The sequence below is a fragment of the Etheostoma spectabile genome, chromosome 4 (genome assembly GCF_008692095.1).
Source record: "Etheostoma spectabile isolate EspeVRDwgs_2016 chromosome 4, UIUC_Espe_1.0, whole genome shotgun sequence".
NCBI classification, from domain to species: Eukaryota; Metazoa; Chordata; class Actinopteri; order Perciformes; family Percidae; genus Etheostoma; species Etheostoma spectabile.
The window spans coordinates 22,511,240-22,528,463 of NC_045736.1; the positions used below are offsets into that span (position 1 = coordinate 22,511,240).

The 17,224-nt window shown below is 39.4% G+C and overlaps 1 protein-coding gene across 1 annotated transcript in view; it reads right to left on the reverse strand.

Annotated features, from left to right (window-relative positions):
- Positions 1-560: 560 nt before the first annotated feature.
- Positions 561-17,224, reverse strand: part of LOC116688051 (vitamin D3 receptor B) — a 30,321-nt gene continuing 13,657 nt past the window's right edge. Inside the window, exons 5-10 of the mRNA XM_032513830.1 lie at positions 16,008-16,204; positions 13,757-13,856; positions 11,471-11,651; positions 8,834-8,985; positions 6,564-6,680; positions 561-6,093 (exon numbers count right to left, since the gene is read on the reverse strand). Coding sequence (XP_032369721.1) covers positions 5,840-6,093; positions 6,564-6,680; positions 8,834-8,985; positions 11,471-11,651; positions 13,757-13,856; positions 16,008-16,204 — 1,001 coding nt within the window. The 3' untranslated portion in view covers positions 561-5,839. The remainder of the gene's footprint in view (positions 6,094-6,563; positions 6,681-8,833; positions 8,986-11,470; positions 11,652-13,756; positions 13,857-16,007; positions 16,205-17,224) is intronic.

Genomic DNA, 17,224 nt, shown 5'->3' on the forward strand with positions numbered 1-17,224 from the left:
CCCTCTGGTGGCCAAATGATAGCATGGAAATAATGAAAGTTTATTGAATTAGACTACTGCTTAAACCTTAAAAAGAGAACTTTTAAAGAAAAGACAGTTGTATTTGTGAGTAAAAGAGCGGGAAAATAGGATTGACTGAAAACAGAATGGAACACATATTTTAAGAACTGTTTGGCATCAACCATGAACTGCAATGTCCCGTTTGATGTACTTGAAAATGTTCTTGTGTAAAGCGCACATTTCACACCCTACAATATACAGTAGTGTCTTATTAGCTGTTCAAAGATAATAAGCTCTATGGACAGACATGTCCATAAAGTGCATTAAACTGATAGACTGACATATTATATGTATATTAATGATGTACAGCTAATGAAAAACAAATCACACAGAAGCCCACTGCTATGTACAACGGTTTATTTTTGATTTGCAAAACATCTGACAAAAATAACATTACATGAACACCAATTTAAAATAGAAAAAAAGATCTTTGAAAAAAAAGACAAAAGATAAATTGCAATTACATTAGAATTTATGGTGACTTAACTTTTTTTTCCTTAATAATTGGAGCCATATCATGCTGACCTACACAGGCAGTTTATGGCTAATAGGTTCATTTGTATACACGTGTTACAAACATTACATTAAGTGCTTTTTGTTGGTTCAGGCATTTTAATTGAATGTGGCATGACTTGGGTTCACATTGCAAAGTTGAGAATTCAATGCCAAAAATAAAATGTACTCCTTAGATCAATATACATGACTAAGTATTAAGTAAGAGGCCAACCTTCTCATTTGAATTAAGCTGGGGAACATCTGAAGCCAGCTTCATTAACACCCTCCCTTGCATTAAAAGGGACATATTATGGCACACAGCTCAGGGTAGATGTGACCATGGCAACATCGTTCCTCAGTATTCACTGATCAATTCTCTTATTTTATTCAGTGTTTACCTGAAGCAGTTTGACATGAATACAAAATAAACTTGGTTTTAATTCACCAAAGTGAGTAGTTGCTCCGTTAATATGATACTACGGTCTGAAAGGATCCCCCCCCCCCAAACGAGCACCACTAAGTTGCGCGTGTTTCAAAAGACACAATCTTCCAATGAGGCTTGTCGCGCCGCTGGGAGGGCTGACATTTTGGACAATGCCTGTATTATGTGGTGTCAAAAACACACAACCTGGTGATGCTCGAGATAAAAGCAGCATTGCATGGATACTGAGGATTTCCTAATTCCCCTTATTAGACCAAACACCGGCAGGGAATGATGAAGGTGTGGGAGCAGACATTAAGACAGAAGGAGAGGTAAAGACTCAGAGAGGGTATGGGGAAAATGATGCAGCAAATCATAGGGGCAAGGTAAGGATGGCGTACTACAGAGACCATGCTAACAGTACCAAATGGAGCGCAAACACACCTCCCGCTTCTCCTACTGCCAGAAAGCCTTTCAGCTTGTTCCTTTGTTACAACTGCATTTGCTCCACAATGTTCTCTTCTTCAGTTTGGCCTTAAGAACTATAAAGATAAGGTAGACATCAGCAACATGGCAACCATATTAATTGCATCTGTTGCTGACATGTCACCAAGACATCCAAAGGACAAAGATGTAGAGAAGATGTCTTTTTTTGGAGTAAATGCAGCCTCACCCTAGCCAGTGTGAGCCCCGTTGGTCAGAGTGCAGGCACTATATTAAAAACACTCCTGGTATTTTGTGCGTAAAAAAAAGAAGAAAGAAAAGAAGGCAATGTTAAGTCTGGAAAAAAAACTGTACAAAGAAAGAAAAAAAAACTATGAATGACTTCATTAGCTGGACTCTGGACTACATCTGTAAGATATCTGAGGTAATCATTGAAGTATGACTCATTAGACAGCAATAAATACCAACATGAATACAAATATTACAAAAAGTAAAAACAGAGGCAAATACTTAATGCTAAAGCAAAATCTGAGCTAAAAGAGGTAGGTTTTTTTTTTTTTTTTAGGTAGATTATGGTGTACATCCATTGTGGACACTCATTTTTGTAAGAACTAAATTAAGTTGATTCCATTACAATCCCTGTCCTAATAGGAGGAACAAAAAACTTAAAAGCCTTTGCATTGGAGATGGACAACTGTTTTCAATGAATGATATACATGTTTTTACGGACAGGATTTGTAATGGCAACAGTCCTACAAAAACTTCAAAAATGTTTACTAACATGATAAAACTGTAAAGCTTGCTGGTGATAGTGTACCATAAAAATTCTCACCAAAGATGGATCCATCTAATTTGTGGTAGATTTCCATTGACGTATGGTTTTCAAGTTCCAGTACTTTCAACAACCGCAATGCAGAGTTAAAAACTTAGGGATACTGAGCAGCCTACCATAGTAAAACCAAACAGGAGATTCTGGGGATGCACACGATTTAGCTGTATTTGCATGTTATGTACAGTATGTTAGGTGTGGAATTAAATGGGGAAAGGGTCCCAAAAACGACATTTAATCACATATTTAGTCATAAAAAGGAGGTTCCCTTCTTATGATAAACTTACAGTAAGAATTCCCCTTGGTGCAATGAGGTACTGACCAAAATCTATTTGTTCAATTAGGGGCTACAGAATACATCCACAAGCCTCTTCCTGTTTGGTTTTCAAAGCCCCAAGAGCAACTCCTCTTTTACCCTGTTCTTGTGTGGCGGGAACTCTCCCTGTGGCACTTACATGTTCACCGAACCTCCCGCTGTATTAAACATACACAAATCAACATTGCATCTCTATCTCAAAAAACAATATAGAACTAAATCAACCCCATATCTACATACCGAAGTATGTATTCAGAGAAAACAAACATGGAGACTTTTCAAAAACTTCAAAAGTCAGTGTTCAGTAACCAAGCACATCAGACCCCTCATCAAAATGACATACTATACATATGAGTGGTGCTGCCTAAAGACACTTAGTCCTCAACTCCTTAAAGTCAAGTCACGGTAGAGAGATTTGTGGGGCACATGGAATTATATATATATATATATATATGTATATATATACATATACATACATATATACACACACACACACATACATACACACACTACATAATCCCAATGATTTTCAAGAAGAAAACCAATGATTACATCCAAAAACTACCTTTGCTATGCAGATCATCTCTGTGTGCAGCCCCGACTGTCAGCCAATTGTCATTGTGACTGATGGAGAGTTGGAATAAAACCACATTGACGAAGAATGGACAAAACATCCTAAGCCATGTGGGCTGAACAAATTAAAGCAACAACTGTCACAACCTCACACAAAGCAGTTGTGAGAACTCGTCCAGCTCAACGACAAAACACGTGCTCTCTCTCTCCCACCATCTTCCTCTAAGCTCACAAGAGTAACCCTAGTTTACTCTCGGTCTGAGATAGGAGGCCTGTAAAGGCCAATCACAGGAACCGTTTTAACCAATGTCTTCTGTCACACAGCAAATAAAAGATATATGTGTTTGAGACTCGTGTCATCTCTGTATATGAGAGATGCTCTAGTGAAATCATTTAAACTTGGCAAGAATTTGACTTGATACTTCTTTGGGGATATATTTTGATATAATAAAACACGCATCTCATAAAATGTTACCATAATCCCACATGCAGCAAGCTATACATTACTGGCCTCTAAACCTAAGCATTTCAAATTGTCTTGGCAGTTTGGTTTATAAGCCATTAGATACTGTCTGATGAAGCATGAGCCCAATATGACAGCAGAGAGAAGGCATAAGAGTTCCTAGTATATACAAGCTTATCTTCCAAGAGCCATGGACAAATAGCATATGAACTTTAAAGATAACATTATGAGGATATCCAAGGCTCTGGAGTCATAATTTTGATACATGATGTATCAGGTGTATAACTAGCTTAGTGATCTATATGGCTTATGTCAGAGACCCTGTCCTCTTTCTGAAAATGAACCTTAGAAATTAGGCAAATACATCAACCCACCACTACAAAAGTACTTGACTGAGTCAATTACACAAGCAATCCCTGTTTAAGCCTTTTCTACATCATTCTTACAAAAAAAAACTTGATCAAAGTCATAACAAAAGAGCATAGTGTCTCAGAAGGTAGTGATAATAAATCAAAAACAAAAAGGGTCAATATGTATTTGCATATATATTTCTGAAAAGATTAGCCTTGAGAATTATTATGTAGCCCTATGTACAGCGGCACACACGCACACGCACACCACACACACACACACACACACACACACACACACACACACACACACACACACACACACACACACACACACACACACACACACACACACACACACACACACACACACACACACACACACACACACACACACACACACACACACCACACACACATGTATTTACACAATGCAGCCACTAGAGGGCTGCGCAGCATGCATCATCAAGCAGGAGGGCCTGAGTGTAGACGTGCGCACCATCAGCACAGCCCAGGCCCTCCGACATTCTAGAAAATCCACTTCCCTGTCTGAAATGAGAGGGGTGTGATATCTGGGGAGGTCTGAAGCAGCTTCCTAAGCTCTCTGCCCACCTAGTCACGGTTTTTACTAAGGAGGAACAATTCATGGAATTGTTTTTAAAGGTGAAATGACGTAGAAAACAAACATCCATCCATTGCAATTACATCAGTATATATGCCAATTCCAAGTATGGTATGCAGCTATATATTAACAAAACAGGCCCCTTGCTTTGGCCTTGATTTACTATCCAGTTAGATTTGGCATTTTAGCCCTTTAAAATCTGTGATAATATAGATACTGTATATCAATACATAAGCTTGAGTAAAATGTGGTAAAACAGTGCGTAAGATACATGTGGTAGTAATTAACTATTTACATGAAAACAAACAATTAAATAGAAGAGAAGAATAATGAAAAACTTTAAGAGAGCAACAAGCCATAATCCCGGCTTGGTTTGATTGACAGTTAGCAGTGTAAAAGTAGCTAACACATTTAGTGGCTAATTCTCATCTCAAAACCAGGCACCCCAAAGTCCTGTCAAAACCTCACAAAATTACAGACTGTTCTGTACTCTGCAGTATAAACCTAAGCAATGACCGTTTCCTTCATAGGCTGTGAGGTTAGTCAGACAACTTGCTAGCATGTCGAGTGGCTGCATGCATGAAACAAGCCATCGAGCAGCTAGGTTGTTTTTAGGTAATGGAAGCTTTTTGAGAAAGTAGTTGACTATACCTTTGGTGAAAGGTATGTGTTTACAACGGTATACAAAGTCATATAGTTGCTGCCTGGGAGAGATGCGGATGAACATTTTTTTGTTTTGAATCATCAAAAAGTCAAAGTAATGTGCAGGCACTGCTTTTGCACTGAAAAATACTGAAATGTCAGTATAGTATAGTAGACTATGTCTAAATTGTTCTGTGTAAAGGTTACTGTTTTACATAGGCAATGTAAAACAACCCCTGTAAAACAAAGAGGTAGCTCAACTGAATGGCTAAATGAATAACTGAGTATGCTTGTTGTGTTGTTGTGTACAAATATACACACACACATCCAATGTCCAGACATTTAAAGCAGCGGTTTGTTGATTTAAATAGAGACAAAATCAGTGTATATAAGCAGAAGTTGTACTGTATGTATAGCTGATTTGTATTATATGAAGTTTCCTTGTTTAGTCCCTAAACATCTGCTTGCTCTCCATAGCGCACAGACACACAGACACACAGACACACAGACACACAGACAGACAGACAGACAGACAGACAGACAGACACACACACACACACACACACACACATCCTCAGCTTGCTTGCTCCCTCCATCTTCCCTCATTGAGGTGGTTCAGAAGTTCTAGGAGACCTCGCTGCCAAACACCTCCAACACGAGCGGAGTGAGCTGCATGCTATGCTCCGGCTGGAAGGAGAGCGAGCGGTACTGTTTGGAGTGCTCCTCGTTGAGGCTGCGCAAGTCGGCCAGCTTCTGGATCATCTTGGCATAAAGCAGCTGTCCCCCTGGGTGGCGAAGCTGGATGTAGGCCTGCAGGGTCTCTGACAGACGGTCTTGGAGGGCTTCGATCCGTGCATGATCCTGCACACCTGGGCGGTCTGCAGGAGGGGGAGAGGAGAGTCTTAAGGTATTTAGGGTTATTACACAAGCTAGAGAGCAAAATTGAAATGCCACTGAGCAAAACTGAGCATCAAAAAGTTTGGGTTTATTGTGGAATAGTATTTATCCCACAAAACAATCTCAGAAGTTCAAATGTAAATAAAACATAATTCTGTGTTCTTTGCGTTTGTATTTCTACTGTACGGGTAAGGTGGCTTGCTAATTTTAGATCAGAGAGAGCACATCTAATGAATAATGAGGTGCCTTGTATACACACAAGATCTCTCACACTCACATTCAATAATTCAAATAATCTCTAATCAAATTATTTAAAGTTGATTTTTTTTGCTAAAAATAAAAGCTAATGAATATATTCTCAATTTGAAAAAAAGAGGCAAACAAGATCACTTCAATAATTCATCATGACCCTCTATAGGTTCCTTACTCCACACAGTCAGACCTACGGTACCTGGAGAAAGCAAGCAGATGGCCATCAGCAGCACGTGTTCCTCCTCCTGCAGGTTGAGCTTCTTCAAGCCCACCTGGAACTTCACCAGTGGCTCCAACAGCTCCAGAGTGTGGCCCGCTACAGAGAATGCAACACATCATTCCTGTCCGTGCAGCACATAGAATAGTTCCATACTATGTAGAAAGGCCTTCCAGGGAACATTACTGTCGCACTTACTACATTATTCTTCATTTATGTCTTTGCATGTGGGGGGGGGGGGGGGTGTATGTAGATACAGTACATAAAAAAGAAGCCATACAAATACTGATCAAACGTTTGTACCTTAATTTCCTCATTACACGCCAGGGGCTGTGAATGAAACCTTTATGCTTTGACTGATTGATATGTGAGCCATATGCTTTTTGTATACATTTTTTGTCATTAAAAATGTTTTTGTTTTTTTTGAAACCCCAGCCCAGATTCTATCTTGCTTCGGAATGAGCTTTTCCCGCTTGTTGTTTCACATCACTATAATTGTGTATTTTAAGGTGCTGTATCTGCCATTTTTATAGCTTACTATTGGATGTGTGCATATAATATGTTTATTCTTTTTTTGGAGTCCAGCCTTCACACCCTATGCACTGTGGCTGGTGGCTATACACCATTTCCCAAAAGCCTGACACCCAGAAACGTCGCGAACACACCAAAATGAAATTTTATTTGTGTCTGTGTCCATACATTGTTTTTAAGAAAATTCTACTCATGCTGTGTATAAAGATTTGTTTTTTGAAAAGAATTTAAAATGTTTTTCAGAAAAAAAAGTGTTTAGCAAGTATTGAAAAGTATCACTTTGATAGGTATAGAAAAAAGTATGGTATTGGACATTTTTAATGATACAGAGCAGTAGCTATGACTGTGTTACATTATTAATTCACTAATGAACTGCAACTGTGAAACAAGGGGCAGAATTGATTTGAAGTACCATGTCGAGGAGAGTTCAACTTTTTTCTGAATTTATCTCTACTTACACAGATTATTAATTACTGCATAAGAAAAAAACATCTGCATTCTAGTCATGTTCATGTCAATGGCATGTCAATGTCATGAAGAGCACAACAGAGCTGCTTCTCCTGGCCCAGACAGTGGCTGTTTTGTGTGGTGAGCAGGTCAGGAGGGACATTCTTTGGTTAATCCCAGAGAGAGGGGTCTTGTGAGAAAGGCAAATGAAAGCCTTACCCCCAGCGGCCTCTGTGAATATGTAAGACTGGTTTTGCAGAAAATTGTGTATTAGCATCGTTTTACTGTGGGGTATTAGGGGTGGGAATCACCAGACGCCTCCCGATACGATATCATAACGATACTTATGTCACGATATGACATTATTGCAATTTTAAACATACTGCTATATATTGCAATTTATTACCTTTTTTCCAACTTCAAATTTTTCCCAATTTCAAATGATGTCCCCAAAAGGAAACTTTGTCAACATCTGTTTTAACTAAAAAGATACATTTCTCTGTTTGTCCATATCACTTCAATTTTATTGCTGAAAAATGAAATTGTCAAGCAGACAAACTGACCAACACATATATAATAAAAGATCAATCGGCATGGTACCTGTGTATTGATACAGTCTTGCCACTGAAAATATTGCGATTCTATGCTGTATCGATTTTTTCACCCACCCCTGTGGGGTATGTACTAGGGCTGAGACGATTCGGCAACGTAGTCAACGTCAATTACGTAATTGCGTCGACACAATCATTTGCGTTGACGCCTTGCGTCTAAAAATAACACGGCTACTGTTAAAAAAAAGCAAATACAGGCTTATCTTTTTCAACTTGCTTTGTTTACTTTAATTGCAAAACAATTTTAATTAATAGAGATTTAAGCCTTCTTAAAATTAGTTTTGTGTAAATTGTTAATAATTGAGCAATGGAAAAATAATTGCTAATAGAATGTTAATCATTAGATTAATTGAAAAATGTATCATTAGATTAGTCGACTAATCGAAAAAGTAATTGCTATATTAAATTGCTTAAAAAGTAATTGGGACAGCCCTAGTATGTCCAGAGGCGACCATCAGCAACCTTTTCTGTACTCCCACGCTAATGATTGCTATCTTACAGCCAGACTGCTTCCTTCAAGCTCTGAATAGAAGTGTTAATGTGTAACATGTGCGTCTTTTCTTCAGCTAGCTGAACAAAATGGGTTGACGAGCATGCATGTGAATACCCACCAGTTAATTTTCACAGCGGTCAGACTTTACACGTGGCAGAGTGGACACTGACCTTTGGTGACATCACTGATCTGGTATTTAAAGTCAGGCCCCCCACAGCTCCAGGACATGTCTTCCAGGTTGAAGCTCTGATTTGAGCGCAACATGATCACCTCAATGGCGCTGGACTTAAGCAAGGCAATCTGGTCCTCTGCAGTCAGCTCCCTGCAGGGAAAGATATCCCTTACTAAGTTAGTGAACCACATTCATGTTTAATTTGAAAGCAAAGTGATACAGCAACAGGTAACCAGGTAAAGAGTCAAACCAAGCACATTCCCTTTCGGTGTGTTTATGTCAGTTCCTGAGTTGTATAATTCATGTCAAAGGATTTTGTTTATCAATGGTTTACTGACTACAGGTTTAAGGTCAGTCACATTCTTCAAAATTTTTCAGAAGTATGCTGTGCAGGAAGACAAAAACATCCACAATAAGTATTTCTGTTTGCTTCCTCCTGCTGTGATGGGTCCCTGTGTATGGATGACTCATTTGACAGACATAAATCATACTGATGCCGTTTTAAGCGCAGTGACGGTCACAGTAAATGTAGTAATGTTATGAAAGTTCTTTAAATGTTTATTAAATTAAACTGCTGAGCTAGAAGGAGAAATGAGCTGAAAGCTGCAGATCTTCAGGGGAGGTCTGGGGTGTTTTTCAGGGCTTAGCGAGCAGATCATAAGTGGACAAACATTCCAAAAGTAATCCGACCGCGTCCATCACTCGCTGCCAGTGGGAACAACAACTTTCAAGAAAAACAGGCCCCAACTAGTTTTAGCTCTGACTTTGGGGTGACCCCACGAGACACTGAGTGTTTGACCCTGTCAACACGCTGAGAGACAAACGCGCTGAAAGGCAGCAATCGCAATGTGAGGAAGGTGGGAAAGAAACAATGAAAGAGCCTTGGGCCGCTATTGTTATTTTACCTTTAAAATTACTAATAATGTGCTGGCTTGTGTCTTCCACAGGTATATTTTTCTATTCTATTTTCTAGGTGATATTGCATTCTCTTTTTGTATCTCTTAAGAATCAACCTTGTGCCATTCAAACTTCCTCTTCCTCTAAAGCTTTATGGACGGTTTGTGGTGTGGATCCATATGACATCCGGTTTGGATCCAGAACTATAACTGATAAATTCAGATTCAAATTCAGAGTGTTTCTTTTCTTATCAGCGCAGCTTTTCTAGCCTTTACGGCATTGGTTTAGCAGCCCAGGAAATTCACTACTTCTCTCACTGAACAAGACAACATGGAGGAGTGGGATTTATACAAATAGAAAGAGAAAAGTAGATGTTCCAGTTGTTAAGATGTGTTGAGATTGGGGCTGACAATAAATTTAAATTTTGAATTGTGATTAAATGCATGATGTCCTAGTTAACTCGGGATTATTGCAAATTAATCACACATTTCTTTATCTGTTCTAAATGTACTTTTTTTTAAATGCCCAAGTGGTATTTGAGACTTAACTACTGCGTCATTAGCCCTTTTATTTATCCATTCCTATTCAAGAAGCTTTGTTTCTTCTAGCCATCCACTCCCATTCATGGATGTATTATAAGGCCTTTAACCGCTCCCGTTCCGTCGTCTCATCCTCACCGCAGGCAGCCCCCCCCCCCAACATCTCTAACTAGACCTCTTTGAATTTGAATTAAATACTCTTGCTCTAAAGGTTAGACAATCACCTACTAACACACTTAAACTTGAACAAATATACAACCTCATTCAGTGAAGGAACACCAACATAAAAAGATTTTCCACAATGTGTTAGCCATCTGTAATATACAGTCTCAGTAATCTATGGCCTTTAGACCACAGCCATCACTGTGGCACAATATCGACTAATCTGGCAGAAAAACAGGGAGCTGTACAAAGTCTTCAACACACATTTAGGTAAAGAGTCACTCAGAGATGTGTAAATACAAAATATATGAGGTCTGAAAATGGTATTGTTGAATAGTATGATTTCAATTTTATTTACTATAAGTAAATTATAGTGTACTCAGTTCTGCCTTTCTGCTGCTTTCAGTATACTGCAAAAATACAACAAATTGCTTGTTGATTAAAAAAACTGAAAGGATATTATTTCCAACTTTTTTTAATTTAACAAACTGAATATTAAACAGAACACAAAAGGCGCCAATAAAAAAAAGAGTATGAAAGTCACATTTTAAAGTGCAGTTTTTAACAGAGACTCAAATATCTTTTTACGATGGTGATATAATGATGAATAAAACGGATATATTGTGCAGCCCTACCATACGTCTTTGTTCAGGAAAAGATTACCTTTACCAGACATCAATACTTGTTTACTTAAGCAGTCTATTCCATATGCAAACAGAAAATCAACGGAGAGAATCAGATCAACAGAAAGTCCAAAGACACTCTCCTCTATCTTTATGTCACATTAAATATGCAAAACCATACAGCCCAAGACTAAATTAGCAACATGTCATTATTGTAAAGTAATTATTTCTGCTAACATGTTTTCTTGCCATCTTATATTGCTCATTGTGAATTTGGAAAGACAATATTTTTTGCCAGCTTAGTAGTCAAAATCAGCTGTTGTGTGTTTTTTTTAACATCAGTTGTTAACCTATCCCAATTGGTTGAAGCCCTCTTACGACCGACATGTGAGTGACAAACACATGTACACATACCTGAACCCAGGGATCATCTTGGCAAAGCCAATGACTTTCTGGATGCTATAGGAGACCAGGTCAGCCAGGTGGGGCAGCATGGAGAAGCTGGAGCCCTCCTCCTCACTGGAGTCAGGGCTGCTGCCCTGCTCATGGTACATCATCAGTAGGTTGTTGAAGTTCATTTTTGTGTCTACCGACTCTGCAATGAGCAAGAAGAAGACAGCAAAGCAGAGAGGACGCAAGAAGAGACAAGAGGGAGAGAAAAGTGGTTACGCACAATGTCACACTATTCCTCCATGCATAGACACACACTGTCTGCTGACCCACTCTGTGCGGAGAGAACCGAAAGAAATAATGCAAAAGAGAGGAACTTGTTGACGAAAAGGATCATCTAAAAATACACAAGCGTCAGGTCAGCATGAGTGAGATGACAGCTACGACAACATGTGAAGCATGCAGAGCTTGCTAGGGTAGTTTTGAGTCATATGTCTCTGCTGAGAGTTGGCGGTGGGCCATGGCAGCGTGTTCCTCGCTGTGTTTGCTCCATTAGTGGCGGATGCATTAATGAACTGATGTTTACTATTAGGAGTCAGGTGTCTGGGGGGACTATTCACAGAATTTCCACTGGATTCTCAGTAAAAGGGGCGTAAGAGATTATATATGGCAGCAAACAGCTGAACTGGAAGAAATTGCCATCTTACGTCAAGTATATTTTGATAATATAGGCCTGTAACAATTCAAAATGTTGCTAGTGGATTAATTGTCTATTTATTTCCTTTTCAAACTAAAGTTTAAATGAATCCCAGGATACATCTTTTGTTATGCGATGCAGATACGCAGGTTCACAGCATACAAAGTAAACCACATCTCTTTATTATCATAAAACATTTTCATTTTTGCTTACATGAACAAAAAAATTGAAATAGAACATTTATTCCTGTCAATAACAAAACAAAACACTCAAACAGAAAAAGTGTGTTTAATTTTTCTGGCTTTAGACAGCTACAGCCCAGGATGTTTGGAGTTGCTCTGGCAACAAGTGACAGCTGCCGCTAGCATAGCTTTAGCTAAACATTCAGACCAATAATCACTTATATACAGTAATTACAATCTGGCACATCGAAACAAAATCAACAATTACCATCTAGTCATACCCATTTGGACCTTAGCAAAAGTTAGCAAACAAGTTGTTCTGTCCAGATTAGAAAAATAAAAGCACATATCCCTGTGGAACTACGTCAACATAATGTTAATGAATAACAGCCCATTTCCACTACAGCGTTGGGATTTATGGTAATGTGCGTATGTGTGCTGTGCCGTGAAGCAATTCGTCACATCACAAGACCTGATATCACGCAACCCTGCTTGCTGGCCAAAGTTGCAAGGGCGGTTTTTCTGCTTATAGACGCTATGGGGGAGCGAGAAGACCACCATTCAACTTGAAGAAAATCATATAACCATTCCAATGACTCTAAAGCTGTTCAGTTAAGGTAAATCAAGCTAAAGAAAACCCTGCATGATTCCCCTTTAAATTGCTCATATTATGCTTTTTGTTTTTTTCCCTTTCCTTTATTGTGTTTTATATATCTTTTTTGGCACACTATAAGTTTGCAAAAGTGAAAAAGCTCAAATTCCACCCCAAAGGGACTTACCATCTCCAACAGAAAACGCTGTTCACCAACTGCTCCAAACAGCTCTATTGTAGTCGAGCCTTTATTTCCGTGATGAACGTGCGCCACTTTGTAACACGTTATAATGCTCGCCTAGCTGCTAGCGTGGCACGCCCTCATGCTCTGCTTGTGACTGGCTACTTGTCCTTACCTAGCTACTACGCATGTGCAACAACAAAGATGGAAAAGAAGTGTGATGCCTTGCTCTCTAGCTAAAACAGAAAGCTCAACACACAAGGTGAAAAGAGGAGCGGCAGCAATGTCTACTGCGGGTGGGGCATCCTCCATAGCACCATAGGCTGGCTAATGTTACGGTTATGTGATGCTATGCCAGTATAGCAATGGATCCAAACAATAGCGTGACAAATCTTATTTAAATAATGTGCTAATGCTTTGATTGCGGTTGTACAAAATAACAGTGATTATGTAAAAGATATTGCAGATAGACAATTATTTAATAATTGTCACAGTTCTACCAAACACACCTAATCCCACGTTGTTTCAATATACAATTTGTTTCTAGATGATTCCTACACAAGGTCAAGTGTGCAAGACAAACTAGTTTCATTATAACCCTCCACTGTCAGTGTTTTCACTTGATGTGACTGAAGTCTCCATAGTGTGTGCCTCTTACCTGGAGAGTGACTGAAGGAGTCAGATGAGGCATCAGACAAAGAGTGGAGAGAGGCCGCTCTACTGGCGCTACGCGTCACTGGGCCCTCGCGCACAGGAGGCTAGATAGCAAAAAAAAGACACCGGAACAATTTTAAATAAGTCTATTTACAAAATAAAAATGTCTTCTTTCACAATCTTTATTAACCAACAATTTTGTGTTCATAATTCTGACTCTCATATAAAACATACAGAATACGTGGTTCTGCTGAATATCTGCTGAAAACAATAGGGTTAAAATTACTGGACTTGAGTATGTGCTGTAAGAATATTTTGTTTGGGATGAACTACAGGTTAGATGTCTGAAAGGACAGATGTGTTTAAGGGGGATTCAACACAGAGTTTTGGAGAAGCAATGGACCACTAGGTTTAAGATTTATGTGTAACAATACAAAGCATGACTTCTGTTGACAGGCACAAGGAAATTCTGATTTGAGGAATCAACAACACTTAAATGCTGGTTAATGCAAGAAATGTAAAGATCCTTCTAAAGCAGCATAATACTGGTCTAATAGAGCTAGAACTGTTCCGTCAATTCAACACTATCATAATGGGCCCTATCTAGTGTTAGGGCTGAACGATTATGGACGAAATGATAATTATTATTATTATTTTGATCAATATTGAGATCACGATTAATTATCACGATTATTTGTTGATTTTAAGCTAAACAAATTTTCTTGTCACATAGGCTATTTATAACTGCTTTCACATCCATATAGTTCTACATTCCTCATGTTGAAGTTGTTTGTTGTACGTACATACAGCAACACATGTAAATGAAAATTATCTGAAATAAATAGAAAATAAAATGTATCTCTGAGAAAGCTCCTTCACTTGTTTTTAACAATAACTGATTAAAAGAGCTAGGGAGAGAGGGGGAGTGCGATGGACGTATGCTACTCAGAGTGACGTCTGACTCATTATGAATGGGTCCAGCGCGGGTCGAATGGCGGGTCAGCAGAGTTACACACGTGGTGTGTACGAAATGTCTGTACCGTCACTGCGCCGCATTTTTATGAACTATGATTTTCTGGCCATGGGTCACATCTCTTGCCCAGGTCCAGCATGCTCTGTCTCACACACTATTACTCTACGAACTGAAGTTAGTTACATTCAATAACTTCTTCTGTGTTTTTCGCCAATCCAAACACAGGCACGGCTTTACAGAAAAAATGGGTCATGAAACGCAAAATTAAACCATATTGATATAAACAACATTGATTCGTTTGTGGAGAGACAGTGAATGCGAGGACATTAGGTGCACCGGTACGACCTAGGGAAAATGTTAGTCGCACCCTAGAGCCCTGTGAGCTAACAGACACTAACTAGCACTGGTCACTGCTGTTTGAAAAACAAGACAGACGGGACAAAATGTTGCGTTTACTAGTAAACTGGTAAACCTTGTGACCGACGTATGCCATCTGTTACTGTTATGTTACTTATCCTCTGAATGTCTACATCTAGAAACTAAGCTGCGTGGTGCAGGGAACAACTCTGACAACATGATCAGACAGTTGTTTACGGAGCTGTAGATTGGATTTGCAAAAAAAAAAAAAAACTGAAGCGTTCTATGAACGGAATGACGCATTTAAAATATGCTTGATTACGCAAATTTGATTGTGGGAAACCAAAATCATGATCGTGATTAAAATTTGGTTAATTGTGCAGCCCTATCTAGTGCCCTGCTCAAGTGCTAGTCTTAAGATTCACGCAGGTTTTCAAATTCCCATCAAGCACCCACGTTGTTTAAATAGCAAATGCTCCTGTGCCCATCTGTGTAGCCATGGGTGTACTGGTCTTACAGGGAGGTATGTTCAGGTGCATTCTTGGCGTATTTCAATCTTGAGGCAGCTGAAGGTGATTGCACCATTGACCAACAAAAAACCTGTACTAAAGTCAATAACGCAGCATTTCGTTGTTATTTTAACAGCGCATTAACAAAATGAGCCTAGGCTTGTGCACAGTGCACTATGCTTGTCACACGCACACAAACAAAATATTACAATGTGAAATAGTATTGATATAATCTGCTTGTGCATGAAGTGAAACCGCATTATGTCATAATACTATTTCACATTGTAGTATTTTAATTTTTTAGATCAGTTTCTTCTCCTGAAAATCTCCCCTTCCTGCTTAGAAAATCCACCATCATAATAGCAATGCGCCGAGGTACAAATGTGCCTGGCTTTTAAAGGGAATGGGAGACAAACCCTGAAGCGGCAGAAGTCAGAGTAGGAGTCGTCATATGTTTTGTGGTGAGCCTCCACCAGCGTGGCGATGACCTGACTCTGTTCGTCACTGAGCCGGGGCCGCCGCGCCTCCTTCTCCGCTTCACGTTGTGCTTCTTCATCCTTTCTCCTTTGAATCAGGTCCTTCTTCCTCTGCACTTCCTCATCTGTCAGAATGACTGAGGGTGCGAGTATCAAAAAAGGAGAGAGAAAGTGTTTATATATATGACACAACCATATATGATATGAACTATATAAGCACAAACAGGTAAACTAAACACTGGAAAACACATGCATGGCGGGGAAAAATAAGTTTAAGATATAACTGAACACAGGTGTATCATCAAAATTGCTTGAAGGTACACCACTTTTAAAGTTTTTCAGTATGTACAGTACTTGTGTTTTACATTGTGAAGACAGCTATGTCAATGTGGTGTTGGATGGTGGTGTTGGGGGGGGGGGGGGGGGGGAGTTGTTATTCTCTGGTGGAAGAGAATGGGAGGGGACGGGTCCATATGGAGACCCCTGGTGCCATACACAAGTGAATGCATTGTCTTTGCTCCTTGTTGTTCTAACCACTGAATTAGCTCACAGAGACAGCCAGAGCAAACTAGCGATGAGAGGAGAGCGAGGAGAGGAGGAGAGAGAGAGAAGAGAGAGAGAGAGAGAGGAGAAGGAGAGAGAGAGAGAGAGAGAGAGAGAGAGAGAGAGAGCGGGGTCACAACAACATGTTGCTGTTTTTGCAACAGCAATGCCACTTGCTCCTCTCCACGTACAGTAAATCGCAGTGTCTCCCACAACCCCTCAGTGAAAGAACATTTAGCTGCAAGTGAGAGGCCTGGGGGACAATATCCGGATATAACGGGGGTAAACAAGATTAAAAAAAAAAAAAAAAATGTACCTGCTATTTAAAGACCATGAAAATAAACAAGACTAGGGTAAAGAAGAGGCCTCATTAGATTGAACATAACAGCAGGTGTTTAAACTTCAGATGGAGTACACTAACTCTATACACAATGCAGGAAGGCTCAATATTTCAAAGAGAACATGTCAACACGCTAATGGGGGCAAAGACCCAGAGATCCTTGACCCCAGTATAAATATTACATAACAAGAAGAGGGACAGTAGGCCCCCAAAACTGCAAAAATACGTTCTGTCAATTTTACCATCCAGTCAAAAAAAAGATTGAAGACTGAAT